This window comes from Sabethes cyaneus, chromosome 2 (genome assembly GCF_943734655.1).
Source record: "Sabethes cyaneus chromosome 2, idSabCyanKW18_F2, whole genome shotgun sequence".
NCBI lineage: Eukaryota > Metazoa > Arthropoda > Insecta > Diptera > Culicidae > Sabethes > Sabethes cyaneus.
Genome location: NC_071354.1, coordinates 4,654,132 through 4,676,578, shown reverse-complemented (window position 1 = coordinate 4,676,578; position 22,447 = coordinate 4,654,132). Strand labels below are relative to the sequence as shown.

The following is a 22,447-nucleotide window of genomic DNA, read 5'->3' as shown; positions in this document are numbered from 1 at the left end:
ACGGCCCTTTTGAAGGATTTGCCGCAGTGTAAATATTTGAACCGTTGTAGACCGATCTTCGAGGAAGCCGGCTTGATAAGTTCTCACCAATCTATTCGCAATTGGTGATAGACGGCGGAAAATGATTTGGGTGGGACAGCACTTTATAGGCGGCATTCAGAACGGTGATCGCTCGATAGTTCTCACAGTCCAACTTGTGTGCCCTTTTTATAGATCGGGCAGATAACCCCATTTTTCCACTCCTCCGGTAGCTGTTCCGTATCCCAAATTCTAACAATTAGTCGGTGTAGACAAACGGTCAGCTTTTCTGGTCCCATTTTAATAAGCTCCGCTCCGATGCCATCTTTTCCAGCTGACTTGTTGTTCTTTAGCTGCATGATGGCCTCCTTAACTTCGCCTATCGTTGGGGCTGGCACCAACGATGGCGCAGTGCTGCCATGCTATCTCATTTTCGCACACACGCAGAGATGCCAGAAGTGAAGACATGTCTTCATTTTGAAGACATTTTTGTTACAAAGAAGACTTTTATTTTGAAATGTCTTCACTTGAAGACATGTCTTCACCATGCAATTCAAATGGGTAAAAAAATCTGGAAAGCCGGAAGAAGACAAATGAAGACATTTTTCTTGATTTGTGAAGACTTTTCAAAAAATCACCTGGCACAGGGAAAGAATCCCTGCACACACGAGATGCGGCGAAAACATGGTTGCCTGCCGATGGGGTGGTTTTAGACTTTTTGTCTGTGTATTTTTAATGTCGAATTTGTTTATTCAATCCGGATTGAAACTGGATAAACTTTATCTGTCAGATAGGAGCAAATAAACACAAAAAGTTCATCCAGTTCCAATCCGGATTGAATAAACAAATTCGACATTAGATTTTTAACGAAACGGGAGTATTTTACACAGTTTAGAACAGAAATGGCCGAAAGTGTAGAATATGCTCTTTTGTCTTGACAGCTGGTTGACAGTTGTGTCATATTTTTTTTCTTTTTTCACCTTTTCTCTTCGTTTGTTCTTCGTTTTTGTCAGTCAACGATAGATGCTCGAGGAAGTCGGATGTTTTTCCGTTTCGTTACTGTGTCGCGAGTGTAGGTGTATGTGTATGAAGAAAAAAAATCAAAAGCAAGATTTAAAGTTATTTCAAAGACAGTATAAGTAGTTATTCTAGTGATGCATACGTTTAGTGAAACCGGTACAGGAGTTCCTGCATTCCTGGCGAAGCTATGGCGATTGGTGGAAGATCCGGAAACGAACGATCTAATCTCCTGGAGCACCGTAAGTAATCGTCGGAAAAAAGTCGACTGGTACACCGCAGTTGTAATTAGAAAATGGCCGACTTGTTTTCCTCAAAGGACGGGTTTCAGAAATTTTTATTATTTTTAATAATTACATTGCACAATTCAAACGTTTTTAACTGGATATTTTTGTTTAAGCTGTGTTATTGCATTTTGCTTAGATGAAAAATGCGAAATGATTGAATTATTCGCAAATTTAATAACTTTTTCTGCGACGTCATCATTATGACGATTTTGATCGTCCGGCGCTGTCTGTATTTGTTTACTTGCTGCTCTTTCGAACTAACATGAATCTGTTGGTAATCTTTTTTAGAAACTGAGCAGATAGTTGTTGATCGAGGGCATTTCTAAACCATTGACCGCTGACCTCGATTTGAAATGAAAAGTTCATTTAATAGATGATTTTCATTTCTGAACAATACAGAAAATCGACTCGTCGATATGCTCATGGATAATGATGCAATAACGAAACATAAAATATTCTATGCTAGGTAGCATATGAGTATGTAACTTTGAAGGAAAATTGCAACCGCAGGCTCGAAAAAGATAATGGTTTCCGGCGCAAATCGTTCCATGGCAAACATTTCTTTCTACTTAGTGACTAACTAAGGGGGGCTCCGTAGCCGCAAGGTTACCAAGTCTGCTTTGACAAGCGAGTGGTCGTGGGTTCGAATTTTAGTAGAATCAAGCCATTCGATGTCAAGTGACTTTAGCATGGGTTTATTCTCAGGCCCCTCCATTTACCCTTCCTTCGTGCTGAATTCTATATTTACCCTCTGAAGCCTCTTGACAGTGCAAATGTCCCTTCTATAGTTAAGTGTACTGGTCAGAGGTACGAATGAGTCCTCGCCAGGGACGGCTATAATATGGGATAGTGCTGGCAGCGAGGAATAAGTGGGTAAAGTAGATTAAGCTTTGAAGGAAGGGTAAACCCCAATACACGCAAGCACGCATAAAAATTTAATAAGCATATCGCTCACTCAATAGCGATTATAGCAAAAAGAAATGCAGTGCAGGTCATACAGCAAAACACCCGGGCGATATTACAATAGATCAACTATACTGGTCGCAGTAATGAGTCCACACATGAAAAAAAAAATAGTGACTAACTAAGTCTTGTACAACACAGAACGGTCGCATTTTTCGGTAATTATGCTGATTATATATTAAAATTTAATAAAAGATCTGTATTTCGGTATGATCGTTCGGCAAGGCATAAACAATTATTTTGGGTACCACTCCAAGTGATAATAGAACAGTCTGAGATTGTTCTGTACACACCGGATGTGTGATTTGTTTGGAAAAAGATCAGATTCTATAAAAGCCAAAGTTTGTTTCAGTTAGGTATTCACTTTAAGCTTTACCTGAACACAATGATTGCGCGAATAATGAGTTGTGACACAATTTTCTTTCAACAGATCGCAAAAGTTGCTATAAACACCAACGTTTTAATTATTAACAATGAATTGAAAATCCAAAAAACCAAAATTTCTAAATCGTGTTTGATGGTTCCGAAGATTGAACTGAGTCGTGCTGCTATTACTTGCATGATAAAACAAAATTGCATAGCGTGAGCGGTCGGTAAAATAGACTTACGTTATTTAGTTCCTAAATGGTGCTACCTAATTAAAGCTACTACATTACGAACAATTTTCAGGATGGTCGATCGTTTATCATTCAAAATCAGGCCCAGTTTGCCAAGGAGTTATTACCACTTAACTATAAACACAACAATATGGCAAGTTTTATTCGACAATTAAATATGTGTAAGTAATCTAGTTTGGTTCAAATCGATTGAATTTTGACTAAGGAAACGGTTTACAGACGGATTCCACAAAATAACATCCATCGATAATGGTGGATTGCGCTTTGACAAGGATGAAATGGAATTTACACATCCTTGTTTCCAAAAAGATCATCCCTATCTGCTGGAACACATCAAACGTAAAATTGCTACCTCAAAGCAGCAACCGCCGGAGGATAAAAGTGGGCTAAAAGTTGAAGCCGTAAATCGAGTTTTGTCGGAAATCAAGAATATGCGTGGTCGGCAGGATTCGCTGGATACCCGCTTTTCGGCCATGAAGCAAGAGAATGAGGCCTTATGGCGTGAGGTAGCTATTTTACGCCAAAAGCATCTTAAACAGCAGCAGATTGTCAATAAGGTACTTTATTTTATTGTTTTGATGTTGTCAACAGACTAATTTTTTTCAACCCCTTCAAGCTTATTCAATTTTTGGTCACAATCGTGCAACCATCGCGAGGCGGGCTTGGTTCTATGGGCAACGGTAATAACAAACGCAGGTTCCAGCTGATGATTAACGATGCTCCACCGTCGAAGGTAAGAACGACAGTCGTAGCGTCGCATGTGACGTTTTTAAATTACGAAACTTTATCTTATCGGCGGGTATAGGTGAAGAAAACCGGCAACAACGAAGGTGCTACCATCCAGGAGCTGGGAGAGGCACTAGAGGAGGTGGCCTACGAGAACGAACAGGAGTTGATGTGAGTATGAGAGCAGTCGCGTGCATGTTGTTTCACGGAGAAGTACCTATTGAATGTTTGATTGCATAGCATTTTCGTTTGAACGCCTAGATATTGCATGGTAAAATAGTGGAAAAGCGATGGCTTATATTTGTTTCAACTTCATATGAGACCTTCGCTGTGGGTGATATTTTAAGTTTATCAGTATCAGTAGGTTAACAGGATGCGCTTGTAGTTATAGCCATCCTGGTGGAATATAAAATGGGTGTACTATTTTTAAACGATAAACAAGCTAGAGATCGATACGAGTGAATGATGTTTTATTTTATCATTCTCTTTTTTTTACTTTACGAACTGGGAAATAGCAACTTCGTTTATTTTTGTCATTTCTCTGTGTGTATCTCCATGTTTTCAATGCCGAGGTTATATTAAGGAAATCAAGGTAAAGTGGCCTTTCCATTCCGAGACTTTATGGAGTAATAAGGAAACATTCGCGACTTTCGGCCCGATCGCCAAGACTTTAAAAGGTGGCTAATGCTGGACGGATACGATGGGCTATAGCATTTGTTCATCAGGATCAGACTATGTCTTAGGACGGCAAGCCAATTAAGTAAGTAAGTTGTGATTTGGCTAAATATAGTTTCGGCCTTCAAAGGCACGGGTTTGTGTCGCGAGCACACAAGGCAAGGAGATAAACTGCCCTGTGTTATTTTTTTCATTGCTATTGAAGATGTAATCCGGCGAGCAGATAGAGATAGACTTTGCAGACGACCTTGACAGCATTCTCAGAAACTTTGAGATGGTGGAGACATTCTACGACTGACACCAGGTCTCTGTTGTTAGACCAAGAGGATTGGATTACAAATCAATGCGTCGTAATATATGGTTGGAACTGGTAACAACGTAACTTGCAGTAACTTTGCTTGCGGAAGACACACGTGCATCTGCCTTATTTGAACGAAATGTGTTGCAGAATATGTTTGACGGAGTACAAACAGATAGCGGAGATTGGCGTAGGCGTATGGATCACGAGTTTCAGGTGAAATCCCCTCGTACATCCGGCGAAAGATGGGAGACTACGGTGGGCCGGCCACATTTCAAGGATTTCAAGGACGACAGTGCAATGAAATCTGTTCCCTTCAAGAACCTCACCGGCACCAGGAATAGAGGGGCCCAACATTATGATTTGACCAGGTTGAAGCCGACTTGCGTGTGCCGAGACGCTCAACGAATTGGCAATGAGTCGCCCAGGAGGTATGCTGGAAGAGCTCAACGGTACAGTGGATAGAATTTTTTGATAAGACATGAGCCACCCCGGTTCTCGGCTGGTAGAAGTAGGAAGTAAACCCGTAAGTAATGTGTCGAGATCGGTCTGGAGACATCGGAATTGTTCGGAATCGGAATGTATCGTAGAGTTCCTCAAGGAAGCAACTTAGGCCCTTTGAAGTTCACATTGCCCATCGTGAATATAAGATGCGGCACTAGCTTTTCCAGAACAGTTATTCGGAGATGGATGAGAAGGAAAACGCTCGACTATCAGAATATCAGGTATCATGACGCTAAATGAGCAGCTCACGAATACACGAAATGACTGGTTTAATAGGCTGTGTCAACAAGTGATGGAAGGAAAAAAGTGCTTGGAATATTATGAAAGCACTGTCACTAAAATTTGCCAAAATGGAACGAATTGTCTAAGGTTGCAAGCAGAGATACCATATGTGAAGACTTTGCATACATGAATTTTCTTCTGAATATCTTACTTTTAATGGAACATTATTCGATCTAGAGCTCACAAGAACTGAAATAATCGGTGAGTCAAATTTATGCACACACAAAGGTGCATCTGGCATGTTTGATCGTAATGATACATGTAAATTTTATGAAGCCTCTTATTCAGCAACTCATATCCCTAGCTCCTCGTGGTACCAGCCGGGATACGAGTAACCGGGGGTTGCTGCAGCAAGTCTTGCAAGCCACCACCTCTTGTATTAAGTAATATATGAGCAACAAAGAAATTCGGATTGGTACAATCGGAATAGACCCATGCGACGAAAAAGGAGGGCGACTGCATCGGTGTAAGGAAACGTGAAAGTTGTACCAGAAACTGAACGGATCCAGCAAAGGCTTTATGGGAATGGTACTGGCTCGAGATGCGTAATGGACCTACTTTTCCATGGGCAAATTATAATTTGTTCCACTTGCTGGTTGTATGAATGAGAACAGAATTTTGCAGAAATCTGCATTACCGACGACGAAACCTCTAGCCGGGGCTAGTAATAGAAATGGTACTGGCTGAAGGAGCGTTATGAAACCGCTTGTCCACGAACAAATTATAACAAGTTTTCGGACTTCTGGGATCTAGAAAGAAAGCTTGATTGAAAACCAGTAAAAATATGGAGAAAAAAGGGTGACAAACTGACAATCAAATATGGATAATAACAGCAGTTCGCTCAATCAATAGCGATACTGCAAAAAGAACGAAGTGCGGAATACAGAATGTGTGTCTCGAGGCCTCATAACTTGCACAAGCTGGTTGACAGTGCGAAGCAGCTCTTCGGGAAATACCTCAATTGTGCTGTAGCAAAAGAGGCAGGAACAGTTCCTATTCCATGCTCTAAAGATGATCTCAATTTTCTGCGTTTCACTAGTTATCCTCTCCAATTAGAAAAAAGAATCTTCTATTTTACAATGTTTTGGTCTACGAAGAGTGTTGGCTTTTTTTCTTGCTGAAGCACTACAGGTCAAGCATGGTCTCAAGAGTCGAGATCACTCGGTTCAATGTTTGTGGGGAATTTGTTTAACATACGGAGCAAACTGTTTGGTTTGGGGGAGAAATTTCGTCTGCTCGGGAAAACAGTATTTGGCATCATTCGGGGACAGATTAAACTACGTAATTCGTAGTTCTATTAACTACAAGGATTACTTTTTTGGTTTTGTTTTTGTTTTCTTCTTGAGTGAAATCCACCCAATATGATAGCTTTCAAAATCTACTTTAGTTTTATCGCGTCTTGGCTTTGACAATTTGAACTTGATTGTCTGTCTAGATAATTTTTCACCAACGTAAGCTAATGTTATGTACATATGCCTACATTATTTTAGCCACCAGGATGAGAATGAAATCGAAAAGCCTACGTCGTCTAGTGTTAGAGTGAAGAGACAATCACATACAAGTTCGAAAGTTTCGATCAGGTAATTTTTCACCTTGCTCGATTATACACTAATGTTCCTTTGCTGAGCGTTTAAGTAGATTCTTTGAGTCTGGAAAGGCGAAATTCTTCCTATTAAATCTACTCACAGAACAAACACTGAAAAGTAGAGTTAGAGACAAAAATTTCGTCTTTCTTCATTAACTTAATTGTTGAATTGTGTTGTATTGTGTATCAAAGTAACGTAAACCTGTTCGATCAATCACAATGATATCTTTTGGTACCTTGATTAACCGTTCTTAATAAATTTTTATGTTATTTGTGGGTAGATAACGAAAGAGCGCTATTTTACAGAGTATCAAAATAGCACTGACTGCTGGATTTTTACCAAATAATAATAGTCATTGCAGAACGCATCTATCATAGAATCAAACTTTGTTATATTTTTTTTATCATTCAAAGAGCAAAGTAAGTGGTTTAATCGTTAGTGGATAATTCAATGAATATGAATCGCCGGTAAAACTCGAAACCAACTAAAATTAGGTAAAGAAAAACTGCAACCATAGTCGTTCGTTTACAAGTTCATTGTAACTGCCAGGTGGTTGCATTTTTATGCGTTCAACAATATACACTATTTATGCCAACAAAACGTTACTCTCATTTGTACAAATAGCGAATATGTCAATGATATGTTCAACTCATTCACTCATCACAGGACATCCGAAGTGCCGGAGGTAACTTCTCCGATTTCTTTGGCTGATCAGTCGCCTTATCATCCGGACAATGTGAACGACATTGTCGAGGAGATTGTTATCTCTCCAACGTACAATCCCCGACAGCGAGCGGCTGGGATTAAGCTGGAGAAACCTGACTGCTCGACAATGTTAACCGATAGCCTGGCTCAGCTCACCGATGGGAAAGTTGCGGACGAAGAGCAAAACATTGAATACGATGACGATAATTATTTGGTTGATCATGTGGATGAAATCGACCCGAACGATATCCAGCTGTATAACGATACGGATATGCTTAACACTCCGCTTGTCATCAAGGAAATGCAAAAACAGAAACAACTGAAGCAACAGCAAGAACAGCAACAGCAGCAGCAGCAGCAAAAACAAAACAGGGCCCAGCAACAGTTATTACAGCAAAAATCAATCGGTAAAGGAGAAAGTCTGCTTAAAGCCAAGAAAAATGGCATTGCAAACAAAGTGCAACAGAAAAGTCTGTTGAACTCAAATCGACCAACACAATCAGCCGTATCAAATTCAAATATTTTAACACGAAGCGGCAAAAGAATGGCCAATTCGGGTAAACAGATATCATTGTCGTCGGACGGGGCTAGCGCGCCAGCAGTGGGCGGTTCGACCGGATCGACCGCAAACGTCACGTTAAATGCTGAACCTTCATCATCGTCGACGCATGTCAGCTATGGGGTGGATGATTTTATCATAAACGAGGTACCGGCTGACATTTTCGACGACACCAGCAATGTTGAAAAGGAGTCTCCCATGATTGGTGCGTTCAATTTTGATGGAGGTTTTTACAATCCCAGTGTGAATATAAATGAGATCAAGGGACGACAGCAATTGTTACTTCAGCAACAGCAACAACAGCAGCAGCAACAACAACAACAGCAGCAGCAGCAGCAACAACAGGAGGGGTCCGACCCAGTGGAAGAACTTTCGGCTGCTCAGCTGCCTGTTAACGCTAGCAACTCCATCAATGACGAAGACTCTAATGCTGGCGCATTGGCTCGGTTTTCTAGCAACGAACTGGATGTGAATCGGCTACAATCACTGTAATAAGGTAGTGTAGTTGATTGCCTAATGAAATGCTAAAGTGTTTCTCTATTTACAGCACTGAATACGGACAGCATATTGATGCCGTTCAGACAGATTTGGATTCGTTGAAAGATTTACTGAAGGGAGAAGGCTACCAGCTGGATGCCAACACGTTGCTTGGGGTAAGTTGACGATTGATTTTGTTTTTACAGAAAATTTATTTGTTGAGCACTGTTGAGGGAAGTAAATGTAGTGCGAATTCGCTATATGTTTAGAAAACTATGCAAAATTAAGTAGTTTTGGGTAGAAAATTTGAACATCAAATTTTGTACTATTCGTGGAAAACGCAGGACTATGAGGCTTTGAAATATTGCACTCGTGTTTGAAATATTTCATTTGAATTGATCTATGCTTAAAAAGACTATACCTATGAACAAATTAGAGTTTTGTATGCAGTTTATATATGTTGTGGATGAAAAATTTGAGGATTATTTCGTAAAAAAATGCATATATATATCTCAAATTTTTTTTTGCTGCTATTCTAAATTTATATTATTTGATGTACATACAATTGCACTTGAACAATTTTCGTGACTTGATTGTGGGAAAACTATACTTACCTGTTTTATTGGTAACGGTCCGTCATCGATCCTGCTCCGAACAAATTATGATCCTCCAGTACTGTCGGTCCTGGGCTGCCGTTCTCCAATCCACTTGAACTCCAGCTGACTGTGCGTCGTCCTCGACAGCGCACATCCATCGGGTGCGGGGTCTGCCCCGAAGTTTACGACCTCTTTTTGGTTCCCTACTGAAAACAGTTTTGGTTATTCTTCCGTCGGGTATTCTGGCCATCTACCCAGCCCACTGCAGACTCCAATATTAAACTACCTTCACTATATCAGCATATTTGAATGCATGATACAGCTCGTGGTTTACGCGTCGGCGCCACACTCTGTTTTCTATTTTGCCACCAAGTGTTGAGCGCAGAATTCTACACCCGAAAACCTTAAGCACTTGTCAGTTCTCTCAGCGCGTCAGTTTTGTTCGAATTTGCAAACTACGGGACTTCAGCTGGCTACGTAATCCGTAGAGAGCCAAATTCGTCGTTTTACTTTGCAGCTGCCCTCAAGTCCACAAACAGATGATGAATCTCGAAGTTATACACCTGGAACTTGTCTAGTAACTAACGCAGGGTAAACATCTGATCCGTCGTGGAGCGACCCTCCCGAAAACCAGCTTGGTACTCGCCGATGAAGGCCTCCGGTAACGGTCTCAGTCTACAGAACAGGATACGGAAGAGCATCTTATAGGCAGAATTGAATGTAGAATGTAACGTTGTTTTTTTGAAAATAGGGCAAATGAGGCCATCTAACCACTCCTCCGGTATTTGTTCTTCCTCCTAGACCCTGACAATGATCCCTAGAATTGCTTCGTATAACCGCTCGCTTCCCGCTTTCAGAAATTCAGCCGGGATGTCGTCCTTCCCAGCAGCGTTACCGTTTTTCAGCTCACTGATTGCTTTCTTAACCTCCTCATGTGTCGGTGCCTTCACAGCTTGGCCATCGCTCACAATTGTTCGCCGTTTTGTCACGCATGGCACAATTCCTGTACTTCATCGTTTCGTAAAAACTCCGTGTGTCGTTGCTGACGAATCTCTGTTCTGCGCCGGCAAGCATGTACTTCTCTTTTTTAGGCGTTGGGACGGTGGGCTCTTTTTTCCACAGCTTTAGTCTCTCTATACCTTTCTCTGTTCTGACGATAGCCGCACTCTTGGCCTGGTTCTTCCCATCCGTCACTCTTCTCTTCAGTAGCATCTTCTCTTCCATCAACCTCCGACGCGAACTTTACGCGAAGTTTACACAAGGCGAGCTGGTAATCAGAGTCGATATTTGGCCCCAGAAAAGATCATACACCGATGACATCCGAAAACTGTCGACCGTCAATCAGGACATGATCGGTCTGAGAGCTAGACTCCCTATTTGGATGCCTTGGAAACACGAATCGGAAACACGAATATTCAGGCATGGAAAGTAGGTGCTCGTGCTAAAATTTATGAGCCTCAGACTGTTATAATTGGTCGGCAGCTGGAGAATATGTCTTCCAATGACAAGAGGGAAGAATTCTTTCCTCCCGATCTGCGCATTTCATGATTTTCGCGTCATGTTTTGGGCACTTTCCATAGATCCTCCCGAGTCTGTCGTAGAATTCGTCATTAACATTTTTTATTGGAAGATTTGACCACTGCGACCATTATTTTGATCTATTGTGGTAATCGTCGGTAACATAATCGAATTTATCATTTATGAATATGAATATATGGTACTACCACCTGCCTTAGCAGAACATCCGTTCATAGCAATGAGTCTATCATGTCAAAAAGAGTTGAAGATATTCAACGATTGGTCATGCTTTCCAACTCTTGTATGAAGGGCCAAAAGGGAATTGGTCGATAAGCAACATCACTTACACGTACCAGGAATTTAGAAAATCTTCCAAGGGCTAAGTCGCCTGAGTCAATCGTTGAATAAACCGTCTTAACCCATTATGTCCTAGCGTATGATATATCATACCCTGTTTACTGCTGAATTTCAATAGTTAGCATTGTTAATATATCACTACAAGAGAGATAAGACATCAATCTGATGTGTGTGAGAGATAATCTGTCAGTTTTTGTCATTTCATCTGTATTTTCAACAGTGCAAAGTTGTGATAAATGGCGGAAAAGAGTGAAAAAATGGCGAAAAATACTTTGTCTCCAAAACGCATGAAAGAGTCTACATTTAGTGACGAAACATTACATTGATATTTATATGTAAAGTCTATTACAAAATTCGATAAGAAATCTGTAAACAACTTTGTAATTTGTTTGTTTGAAATTGAGCCTACGAAATATTAAACCGGCGATATTTTGGCCTTAAAACCATTCCAAATGACGAGTTTGCGTTTCCCGACACATTCGAGCCATAATGTAATAGATTACAGAGTTTCACTTCATTTGGTCCAAATTTAGGTATACCCGGATCATAATGGGTTAATGCAGAATGACTCCAGCAGGTGGGGAAGAAGAGCCCGCTCATTATCCACGATGTGTTCTTAATCGGGCCAAGATTAACCCTAGAAAGTTGACTGTTTCACTTTCCCTAGGCCCACCGCTTCAAACAAGTGCTCTGATGGTCCCTCCCTCTTCCCCATTCTAGTCTATTTATGAAATGTGGTATATATGGATAAAAATAGAGCAATCTCACCAGCAGTCCTTCGAATGGAATAGAGATGCGTCCTTTTAGTTTCCATAAGTGCTTCTAATAATTAATTTAATTTTTTCTTCTGGTATCCAATATCCATGTGCAGTATTAACACTCGTATTGGCCAAAGTTTTATATAGCAGGAGGTGCTTCATAAGCTAAAACGAAAAAAATAATTAAAATAACTTATTTTATGCTTACCTATTAACAAGGTCGTGTGGCTCCGCCGTCTGCCCAAAACCTCGATTTGAGATCAGGCAGCCGGGAACCAACCAGTATCGCACCTCCTAGCTTGGCTACTTAATATAGCATTACCGGGTATGGCCACGTGGAGGCGCTAGGTAGGGGCTTGGGATAGCTAGAGCTATATTGGACGCTCCTCATTTGCCTTCCCCATTTCATATCCTAATCGAATTTATCATTTATCGGTGCGTAAACGTTGGTTAGGCTGCAGTTGAAGACTTTTCTCTTTCCCAACACTACGAAACCGACTCCTTGTTCCGCTACCGCTACTGAAGTAGACGTGCTACTTAAAACAAGTGCCTGCCATAGGAATTTAACCACCGAAGCTCCTGAATAGCATCGATCTCCACTCCGAGTCGATGTAGCTCTCGAGCCAGCAAGCCAGCTCGTGCCGGATTATGGCGAGTTCGGACATCCCAGGTACCAAGTTTCCAATTGCTATCAAATAATTGTTTCCCTGTTTTTTGCCGTGTTCAATAAATTGTTTGAGCACGGAAAATTTCCGACTGCCTGGAAGTAGTCATTCGTGTTGCCTGTTTTTAAAAGTGGCGACCGTCGAAACGTGTCCAAAATATTTGGAATAGTAGTGTGCAATTCTATTCTTGCTATATTTCCACCGACTAACATGGATTTATGCACTAACATTCAGGATTTCACGTCTACTTGTATATTCCACATGGAACAAAAGGTACAAATTGATGTGATCTACACGGATTTAAAGGCTACGTTTGATCGTATAGACTAGAAAATACTGCTGCATAAAATTTTGCGCAACTTGGCGCAACTCTAAATTCTACGAAATGGCTCAGTTCCTACCTATGTGGCAGAGCTCTACGTGTACTCCGGCTTCAACCCCTCGAGTGTACTTGACTCCGGCTTCAACCCCTCGAGTGTACCACAAGGCAGCAATATGGGACCGCTTCTGTTTTTGCTGTTTGTGACCATTATTGCTTCGCTGCTTGGAGTTGGATTCAAGCTGATTGTATGCTGATGATTTGAAGTTACTACTATATTCAGTAGTTTGTTTCATAGACGATTGTATCCGGCTTCGAAGGCTCGTGGATGTTGGCGTACGAAAAATTGGCTTGTTATCAGCAATCCATCAACACTGCATGGTCAGTCTGGTTTTATTCAACTACCAAATAAATGAGCCTATACTCACAAAAGTCGATCAAGTTAATGACCTTGGGGTACTGTTTGGCACCAAATTCACGTTCAACTTACATCGTACCACGGCTATATAGAAGGCCTCCCGGCAGCTCGGTTTCATCGCTAAAATTACAGGTGACTTCAGTGATCCTCACTGCTTGAAGGCACTATTAATACTGTTCGTTCGTTCGCCCGCTGATTGAAAATCCTTGCTTGGTATGGTGGACCAGCTCGGAACACCTTTAGATCCTATATGAGCCAATAACTGCTTGCATCCGGTCTTTTTTTTACTGTTGAAAGCTTTATTTGAGTTCAATGAACCGCCACACACATTTGTTCAAAAATGTTATAGTGTTAGACTTTTATAAACTTGACCTGAAACACTCAATAAGACAATCCATATCAATTGATTTTTACAAATTAACTAATATTCAGCCGCTCGCTTCGAGACAGACGTTGTCTGACCCGTCTCTGATCTGGGAAACAGGTTTGCACCTCCTATAGCTTAGCTGCTCTGGCATGTACATGAAGCGTTCCCAGAGAGGTGTTCTACCAACAATGAGCTTTAGTGGCTTTGAATCTCCAGTGCTTCCTAGCTTAAGTTGCTAGAAAGCTAAATATTCAACTGTGGACTTTCTTACATATGAATGTCCTTAAAAAAAGTGTGCAAACTGCATAATTTCCGCTGTGGTTGTTTTTACAATCTGGATGGAAATAAAAGAGTAGAAGTTCTGAAATTTTTCGGATAGGTTATTATTTATATTCTGTGGACATTCATCGCTATGCAAAAAGTAAAATTTTCTATTGAACAACATTCCAAATGGTAAATGATAAGCCACAGATAATCCAATTGAATAACCCTGTATGGTGTACTATTTATAATCTTCATTGTTAATGCATTTACTTTTTTCTTTTCTTCTTCGTGAATTATTAAAATATTTAACGAATAAATCTACAAACATGAAATAAAACAAAACAAAACCAAAAAATCCAATACACGCTGATGATGCTTCTGACGTTGATGACTACCGGAAATAATCGACATAATTCAAACGATTGTTATAACATTAATCAAAAATACACATAAATTTATGCTTAAACTATTTAGTCGCCAGGCGGAAGCACAGCACAGTACGGCAGAGTAATCTTCTCGCCTTCGGCACCGTCTTCGTTCGATATCAATAAGGTTAGCAGAAATTCACTACTCAAACAACAACACCTGGCCTAACTCGTCGCATTCGAACCACTATCGTATTCAAAAAAGAAAATCTGCTATCATTTAACACCTCGTATCTCTAGTATAGTTATTTCCTAGCTAGAAAGCATGACTTCTGAATGAGGTATTATTTGTCGCAAGCAGCCGGCGAAAAAGAAAAAGAGTTATGACAAAAATCCACCGGAAAAAGGTCACAAACGCAGGTCGTCTGATATTGTAACTTTTCTTGGATCCATTCTTGCAGCTCTTTAGCGGCAACGAGGACATAATGGGCTATGATTTTCCGATGAACCTTCCGGATATGAATGACACCCAGAAAAAGGCTGCCATCGGAGACAGTAGCATGGCGGTCGCCGAAACCAGCGGAAGCAACAGCTTGAACGGTAAGTGTTAAGTGGATATTCAATCAGTTGATAGTTTTCGGGAAAGTTAGTAAATTTTTTAGTGAGTAAGAAAGTATTCTCCGGAAATTGAAATAAATTTGGAGTTGAGGCAAAGTGTTAAAACATAGGATTGCTGGAAGAATGGTCTGTTTCCGGGTTTGGGTTGAATACGTGCCTTAATATTGTATCCTCGTTTCAAGCGCGTAAGGAGAAAGTATTTTTTGGGAATGGATCGTAAGGGTACAATTCTAGTTTTTAAAAATGATCCAATTTAGTGAAAGTCCTATTGATATATTACTGTGTGTTTAGATGGGTGTCTTGAACGCATGAGAGTTTGTGAGACGTTCGTTTGTGTTTGTTGAGGGTGTTATACCAAGACTGTAAGATGAACTGCAAATACCAACAATTAATCATATTGCGTATTTTGTTCATTTCATTCGTTGCTAATAACGGGTCTGGTAAAAACATTAATATCCATCGCAATACTTTTTGAATAGCTCAACCAAGAATAATTGTTTATCATTATGGGGGCCACACTTGATACGTTCCGTTGTGTTCGTAATCTGTAACCATTCTACAACCATTGGAAACACTAAAGCTAAGGAAGTACCTACACATTTCGAAATTCAGCTGATCGCCCGTTGCAGAGTCAAAACTTTAGTCGTCGCCGTCCAAGCTTTCGATAAGATATAAGAGCAAACGCATTCTTCCAGCACACAAAAGCACGTAAGCAGATCAGAATACAGAAACGGTTTCGTTGTTCGCATTAATTCCCTTCTTACGTGGAAGGTTTTGTGATAGCCCCACCCAGAGGGAGCGCACAGTATCTCCCGGCAGTTCCTTAGTGGTGTCTCTGTGATACACAGTAATATTTATTTGGGCCATCGCTGCTACAAATGTATAACGTGAACCGATTAATTAACTATGACTTCTCTTCACAGGAATGTCTGTGGCGTCGTTAAAAAAATGTGGTTGAAGAATGGTTATTTGTTAAATAGGTTGTTAAGAAGGTTTAACAGGCAAACCAAAGATGAACTATGAGTGGGAAACCCATTGAGGAAAGACCAGCGAATGAATGTATTCAGGTATCTATCTTTACTGCGTCGATAATGAAGACGACGGTGGTACTGCTGAATATACAAATTAGAAAGATATTTGTCCTTTAATATCTAGAAATCTTTTAACAGAACGAATGAAATGTTTGTTGTTTTCAGAGTGATTGGAAAGATTGTGGAATAGAATGAATGGCAAAGTGTAATGAATTAATTCACTCTCTAACTTAACGTAACATGTTTTTCCTTTAAAGCTGACTAGTCTTTGTTGGCAATGCCTCAAAGGCACATAATTATGACGAATTGTATGTTCTTCTTTAAATAACAATGATCTGTTTTAGGTCAAATATCACCCGCTTTGACTTCTGGATCATCGAATCGGCTTATTTCGTACAAAACGGCACCTGGCAACGCTGCTGCAGTGGGCGACTTTATAGATCTGAATGAACTGCTCAATTTGGAGGGCAGTAACGAGGAAGAAAATTCTACTGTAATCTAAGCATACACACGCAGAACAACGTTATCTCTTTATAGCCTTAGTATGTTGTTTTGTTTCATAGATTTGTTGGTTTTTCTTCTTCTAAATATCAGTAACCTGTCCTGAATGTTTAAATAATAACGCGTTTTGCGAGGAACTGAATTTTGTTTTCAGTTATGATCACAGCACGGTGTGTTAAAGAGTATTTGGTCAATGTCGAAGCAGGTTTGTTATACATAATCACCACAAATATAAAGTCCCTTATTCTCTTGGAAACATATTTTACATCACATCCGATGCGGCGAAACTCCTAGTCCTTTCAATTTTTAAATACCCGCCTAGTATGGCAAAAAGATTACTGAAGGTCTTAGAAAAGTAAAAAAAACAGCACTTGAAAGATAGCAGTTATGCCCATAACAGGACTCCAAACAGTTGCTTCTTTATATATCTACGACTTTGTTTCCATCTATTCTGCCGCTAGTCGCATAACAGTACCATCTCCTATGGAGTTTCTTATATTTATATAGGAGTTCCATTTGTGGAACTGATATGCAAGTAACGGCAGTATTATCTTGTTTAACTATAATATTTTTTAAATATCATTATACTGGGTGGTTAGTGGATCGGATGAATTCAGTTATTGTATGATAGTCAGATGTATTTCAACTTTTTTTTTTGCATAACCATGAATTAAAATTTAAACATTGATGTAAAGTTGTACCTGATTAATTTGCGCTGAGAGCAAGCAAAAACAAATGTATATATTTTTTCCGGCCTGATGATCGACACATGAAACGCATTTAGTTTTAAAACCTAAAGGCCAAAAAGCAAGAATACTAACCTACTAACTTTTGAAAACACAGCTTCGGAGCGATTGATTTGTTACTATTACACAAGAGGCGCAAATTATGGTATACTTATAGGTCGTTTTCTATTGCATGATCGGGACCGAATACAACTAAGGAATACTCTGTTACTAACGAAAATTGTTTTTATTTCGGTAGGTAGAACAAAAAGAATTTACCCCGGTCTGTTGAAAATCTACAGAGATAATGGAGACTGATAATTACGGGTCCGACACTCAAAAGCCGTTGTCGCAGTTGTCCTACTGGTATAGCACTACCCATGAGCAAAGCATTTCACGATTACAGGAGACATGCTAATTTGCTGATATTGAAATTGCGCTTTTCTAGTGTTGGAACTTGACATAACACAAGGTTGGATAACACAAGGTGCCACACGGGAAAGCAATGTCAATATCAACAATGTGGTCGGTTCGTTAAATAGTTTATAGTAATTGTTGAGAAAAACATTTCAAACCATAATACTGTATCTATAAACTTTTTCAATCAAATAATCTATCAATTTGAGGACCAACATTTCAATAGGGCCTAAGTCCAACTTGCCTGGAAAGGGTGAACATGTGAACATACCCAAATAACAAAAAAAAAATAGAGAAAATGAAAGAAGATATCAATCTGGATTATTGGCAACGACTGTTAGCGTGAAAACACGGATACTAATCGGAACATGGAATATATTGACGTCGCGACAACTCAGAGGCCCCATCACTGGATGAAATTGAATCTACCATCAAGAGTGTGAAGTCCAATAGAACGCCAGGGATAGACTGTATTTCAGCCGAGATGCTTAAAGCTGGTCTATCTTTGTCAACCCAGATGATGCATCAGCTTTTCTGCAATATATGCGAAACCGCAACTTTTCGGTGTACTGGATGCAGACTATATTGGTCAAAGTGTCTAAAAAACCTAACTGAATGCGGTAACTGGCGTGGCATCACGTTGCTCTGTATTACTCTCAAAGTAATCTGTAAGATAATTCTCCCGGATTCAGGAGAAGATAGGCGCTACTCTCCGGCGGCAGTTAGCTAGATTTCGTTCATGTGTAGACCATATCATAACGCTCCGCATTATATTGGAGCATATCAACGAATTCCAGGACTCTCTTCTGCTGGTGTTCGTTGACTTCGAAAAGACGTTCTACCGACTCAATCACAAAAACATCTAGGCCGCACTTAGGCGTAGAGAAATTCCATAAGCTAGTCCATCTCATCGAGGCACTGAGCTTTCTTCGAGGCATTCTCGGGCAAAGTTTTGTACGAACCGAGGATTGCTTTGAAATCCTCTAACGATGGAGCAGCTAAATGACCTCGACCTAGTCGACGACATTATCTTGTTCGCACAACGCCGAAACGATATGCAAAGCAGGTCTCATAGTCAATGTAGTAAAAACTAAGTCTATGGTAGTGAACACTGACAAGCCCGCTAACTTCACAGTAGTGGGACAAGAAGTTGAGCAGGTAGACGTCTTTCAATATCTTAGTAGCCAGGCACCGGCCGATGGTGCTACCAAGACTGATATAGCCACACAGATCAGGAAGGCCAGAGGTACCTTTGCAGGTACCTGCGAAACGTGATGGGTCTAAGCGGAGAAACCCCCAAAACTGCAGGTATTTATTAAAGGGTGCCTGGTGGCCTGATAATTGGATATCCAATGACGAACTCGATCGTCGATATCATCAACGGCATATAACAACAGAAATTCGTGAACGTAGGTGGAAGTGGACCGGACACACCTTGAGGAAAGGAGCGAATGAGATCAGCAGATATGTAGCCGACTGGAATCCGCAACGGCAGTGTAGAAGAGGCAGACTAGGCTTATGGTGACGTAGCTTAACCAACGACATCCGGGCTGTAGACGGCCTATAGAACCTGTCCTGGGTGCAGAAAAAACCATGTCGGGTGACCGTCGGCAGTGGAGATCTCTGATTTCATCCCTTTGTTTGGCCAGACCTGCGGAAATGGACACATGAGTAAGTAAGAAGCAATAAAAGACTATAAAGATGCCACGGCATTTGTTAATCATTCAACTAATGATTGCTGGGAAGGACAGTCATAGCCCGCCCTAACTGCCAGCAGCAGCACGGGAGTTTATGGAACCATCATTCGGTCCGTGAATAGTCAACCTGAAACATGAACAAGTTTACATTCAACCCAAAGGGTCCTGTTCAGCGCCACTACATTTACAAGCAGAGTTAATATCAAAGATTTCTTCAATATGCAAGATTTCAGAGCAAAAACCTGCCTAACGTAACCCTACATCAACCGTGCGCTCGTGTCTGGAACACAACCCTTTAATTTTTTTTCCTCAAAGTACAAAGCGTACAGAACAAACGCGTTGAGAGAATCGGTAGGATTCGAGTTCAAACAACTGAACCGCAGCAACGCAGACAATTAGATACCAGTTCGAAGTGTTCCGTAAAACATGCTCGAAAAATGATCAGCGGAAATTCATGGGAATTAGAGAAACAGTTCAACTTAATAATGATTTGGACGGACAATTCGTTTGTGAGTTGGCTAAATGGGAGAATGCCTGGCCATCGACAAGAAACCCCTGTACGTGGCAGAAAAGCAAAAGCAGCAACTAAGCCCAAAATTCATTCGAAAGTGGTTCCTCTTTTCAAATGGAACGCGAAGTTGAGAATATAGTTGAGCTGTAGTAATTTGCAGCTGCAGACTCATAAGTGAAGAACTGCTGGAACCATGAATCAGAAAATTTATCGAAAAAGAAGTGCCTTGCGACGAGTTTACAGCTGTTTCTGGAGTAGCATGAAATTGATTGATTTTTTTGCTTAATTTGGTAAGCTGAGGTGAGGTAAACTCTTGTTGTTAAAAGGACGATTTTTTTACAAGGATATCAATACGCGTCTTTTTTTAAGTTTTTTTTCCAAATGAAGAGCATTTTACGGTTTTACCCCAGTTTTCTCTATATAAAGCGATGCCCATGAAAATCTTGATGATTAAATACATATATGATGATGATGATTAGTACATTTATGTTTACGTTATGACGAGTTAATTTATTTGAAGTGTTTCTGGTTTTGAAGATTGAGTAATTCTGGCCTGATTTTTGAATAGGTCATAACTGCAAATGAAAGATTTTCTTCGCGTCTCCAAATCAAGATTTGATTTTAATGAAATATAGCTGACGATAAAATTTTGCTTAATCTTTGCAGATGTTGGAGCAACTTTGGAGATTTGATGACTATCCGGACAAGACTATGTTACTACGGTGTTCATGGTGAGTACGTCTTATTGAGATACTTATTATAAATACTTGAGCAAATTCTAAAATCAACTTTTCGAAATGCCGAAATCATACATAATTTTGATTGTCTCTTCGTTGAACCGGGGTTTATTGACACGAGGTCGAGATAGTTTCACATTTAATAGCTCGAAACAGCGGATTCCTCATTGCAAACCTTGAAATCTATATCAAGTGATATTTCCTAAATTTGCGATGAAATAGCTAACAAATGGCATGATTCTGTAAAGAAGAAGAACTTACTTACGTGGTTTGCCGCCCTAAGACAAATCCTGTTGATCAAAGCTTCTCCAATTAACTCGGTTGTGGGCTACCGATCTCCAATTCCTCGGACACCGAGTATTCTTCGCCAGATCTCGCTCCGCCTGGTCTAACCATTTTGCTCGCTGCGCTCCTGGTCGTCTTGTTCCAATTAAAAATTACCCTTAAGTTTTTGTTATCTAGCGTTATCTAACTACAGCTTTTACCTAAATTTAAAAACCAATTTATTATAAGTTATATTCAGTATTGATGAAACATATAGCACAAGTCAACAAATTAATATTATATGAATCAATGTCATGGTTAAGTATTTCTGCCACCAGCGTTGCCTGTTGAACTTTGCGGCGCCGCGCCGTTCCAAAGTGTCTAAGTCTAGCAGGCGACATCGTTCTTGATACGGCGGAAGATTATCAGGATCTCTCCAAGGCAAATCTCTTAGAGCCACACGGATGAATCTTCTTTGAATGCGCTCGATTCTTAAAATCCAGGTGAGCTGATAGGGCTGCCAGATCATACTTGCATTTTCAAGCACAGGACGGACTAACGCACAGTATAACGATTTTAGGCAGTGAGGATCCTTGAAACTCCCGTCTATGTTATATAGTCGAAGATAATTGGGCTATGGATGCGGTGAAATGTGATTACCTCACATTTTCCTGTGCTTACAATCAAGTAGTTCAACTTGCACCAGTTCACGAAGACGTCTAGTAATTCTTGCAGCCGGAGACAATCCTCGATGGAACGCACGGGAAGAAACAATTTAAGGTGCGCATCCGGCTTCAAGCAGTGTAGTCACGTCGTTGAAAAATAGAATGAAGAGCAAAGGTCCCATGTTGCTTCCTTGGGGGACACCAGATTTATTGGTGAACACACACGAAACGGCAGATTCTAGTTTAACTTGCGGATCTACGTTGTCGTTGCTTACGAAGATAAGCGTTACGTGCTTGTTTTAATGAACGTAAACGACTAGTACTCCAAGGCGGTGTGCGACGTTGTTTAACAAATGGTAAGTTAGATCGGAGCCACAGGTTGATAGTGCCACAGAATAAACTCGCCATTTCATCTAGCTCTTTCATACCAAGTAAACCTTCCCAGTCAAAGTTCCGTAAATACTGTGAGAGCAAGTCAAAATCTGCTTTGCGATAGTTTAATTGTCGGTGTTCAATATCGGGTGGCGAGTAATTCTCGAGATAACCATTAATAACTGGCAACGAAATCAATAACGGAGGATGATGAGTGTCAACGGGAAGCAGTGGTGCAACACACGTGTCAACGGATACAGCATGATCTGCAGAATGGAAAACTAAATCGACTACTCTACCAAGCTGATTACGCTCCAGATGAGCTTGTTAGAGGTTGAGAAAGTCCATTCCGTCGACCAAAACCGTACTCGCAGCGGAGAGGTGCGATGTATTAGTGGGTTGAGTCGTGCCATCATTGTAGTCCGGGTTGGGTTTTTTCACACAACTCACGAATGGAAGAAACATGCGACTCGACCACAACAGTATCTTGGCTTTTGTCGGGTGGTATGTATATGGCGCTTAACAGGATCTTCAAACCGCGAATATTTGCAGTAACACATACCTGCTC

At 40.5% G+C, this 22,447-nt stretch overlaps 1 protein-coding gene across 4 annotated transcripts; it reads left to right on the top strand.

Moving 5' to 3' along the window:
* Positions 1 to 1,052: 1,052 nt before the first annotated feature.
* Positions 1,053 to 17,443, top strand: LOC128733492 (heat shock factor protein). Of its 4 annotated transcripts, XR_008411936.1 has the most exons (11): positions 1,053 to 1,277; positions 2,955 to 3,063; positions 3,122 to 3,459; positions 3,519 to 3,635; positions 3,708 to 3,799; positions 7,598 to 8,725; positions 8,785 to 8,890; positions 14,451 to 14,528; positions 14,803 to 14,941; positions 15,883 to 16,026; positions 16,335 to 16,447. XR_008411936.1 is itself a non-coding variant. In XM_053827114.1 (10 exons), the coding sequence occupies exons 1-10, from the start codon at positions 1,173 to 1,175 to the stop codon at positions 16,490 to 16,492; spliced, it is 2,328 nt and encodes a 775-aa protein (XP_053683089.1). In that variant the 5' UTR covers positions 1,053 to 1,172; the 3' UTR covers positions 16,493 to 17,443. The 4 variants fall into 4 exon arrangements, 3 of the variants coding, with proteins under 3 accessions (XP_053683089.1, XP_053683088.1, XP_053683090.1); XM_053827114.1 differs by lacking the exon at positions 15,883 to 16,026 and having other exon boundaries at positions 7,640 to 8,725; positions 16,335 to 17,443; XM_053827113.1 differs by lacking the exon at positions 15,883 to 16,026 and having other exon boundaries at positions 16,335 to 17,443.
* The last annotated feature ends 5,004 nt before the right edge of the window (positions 17,444 to 22,447 follow it).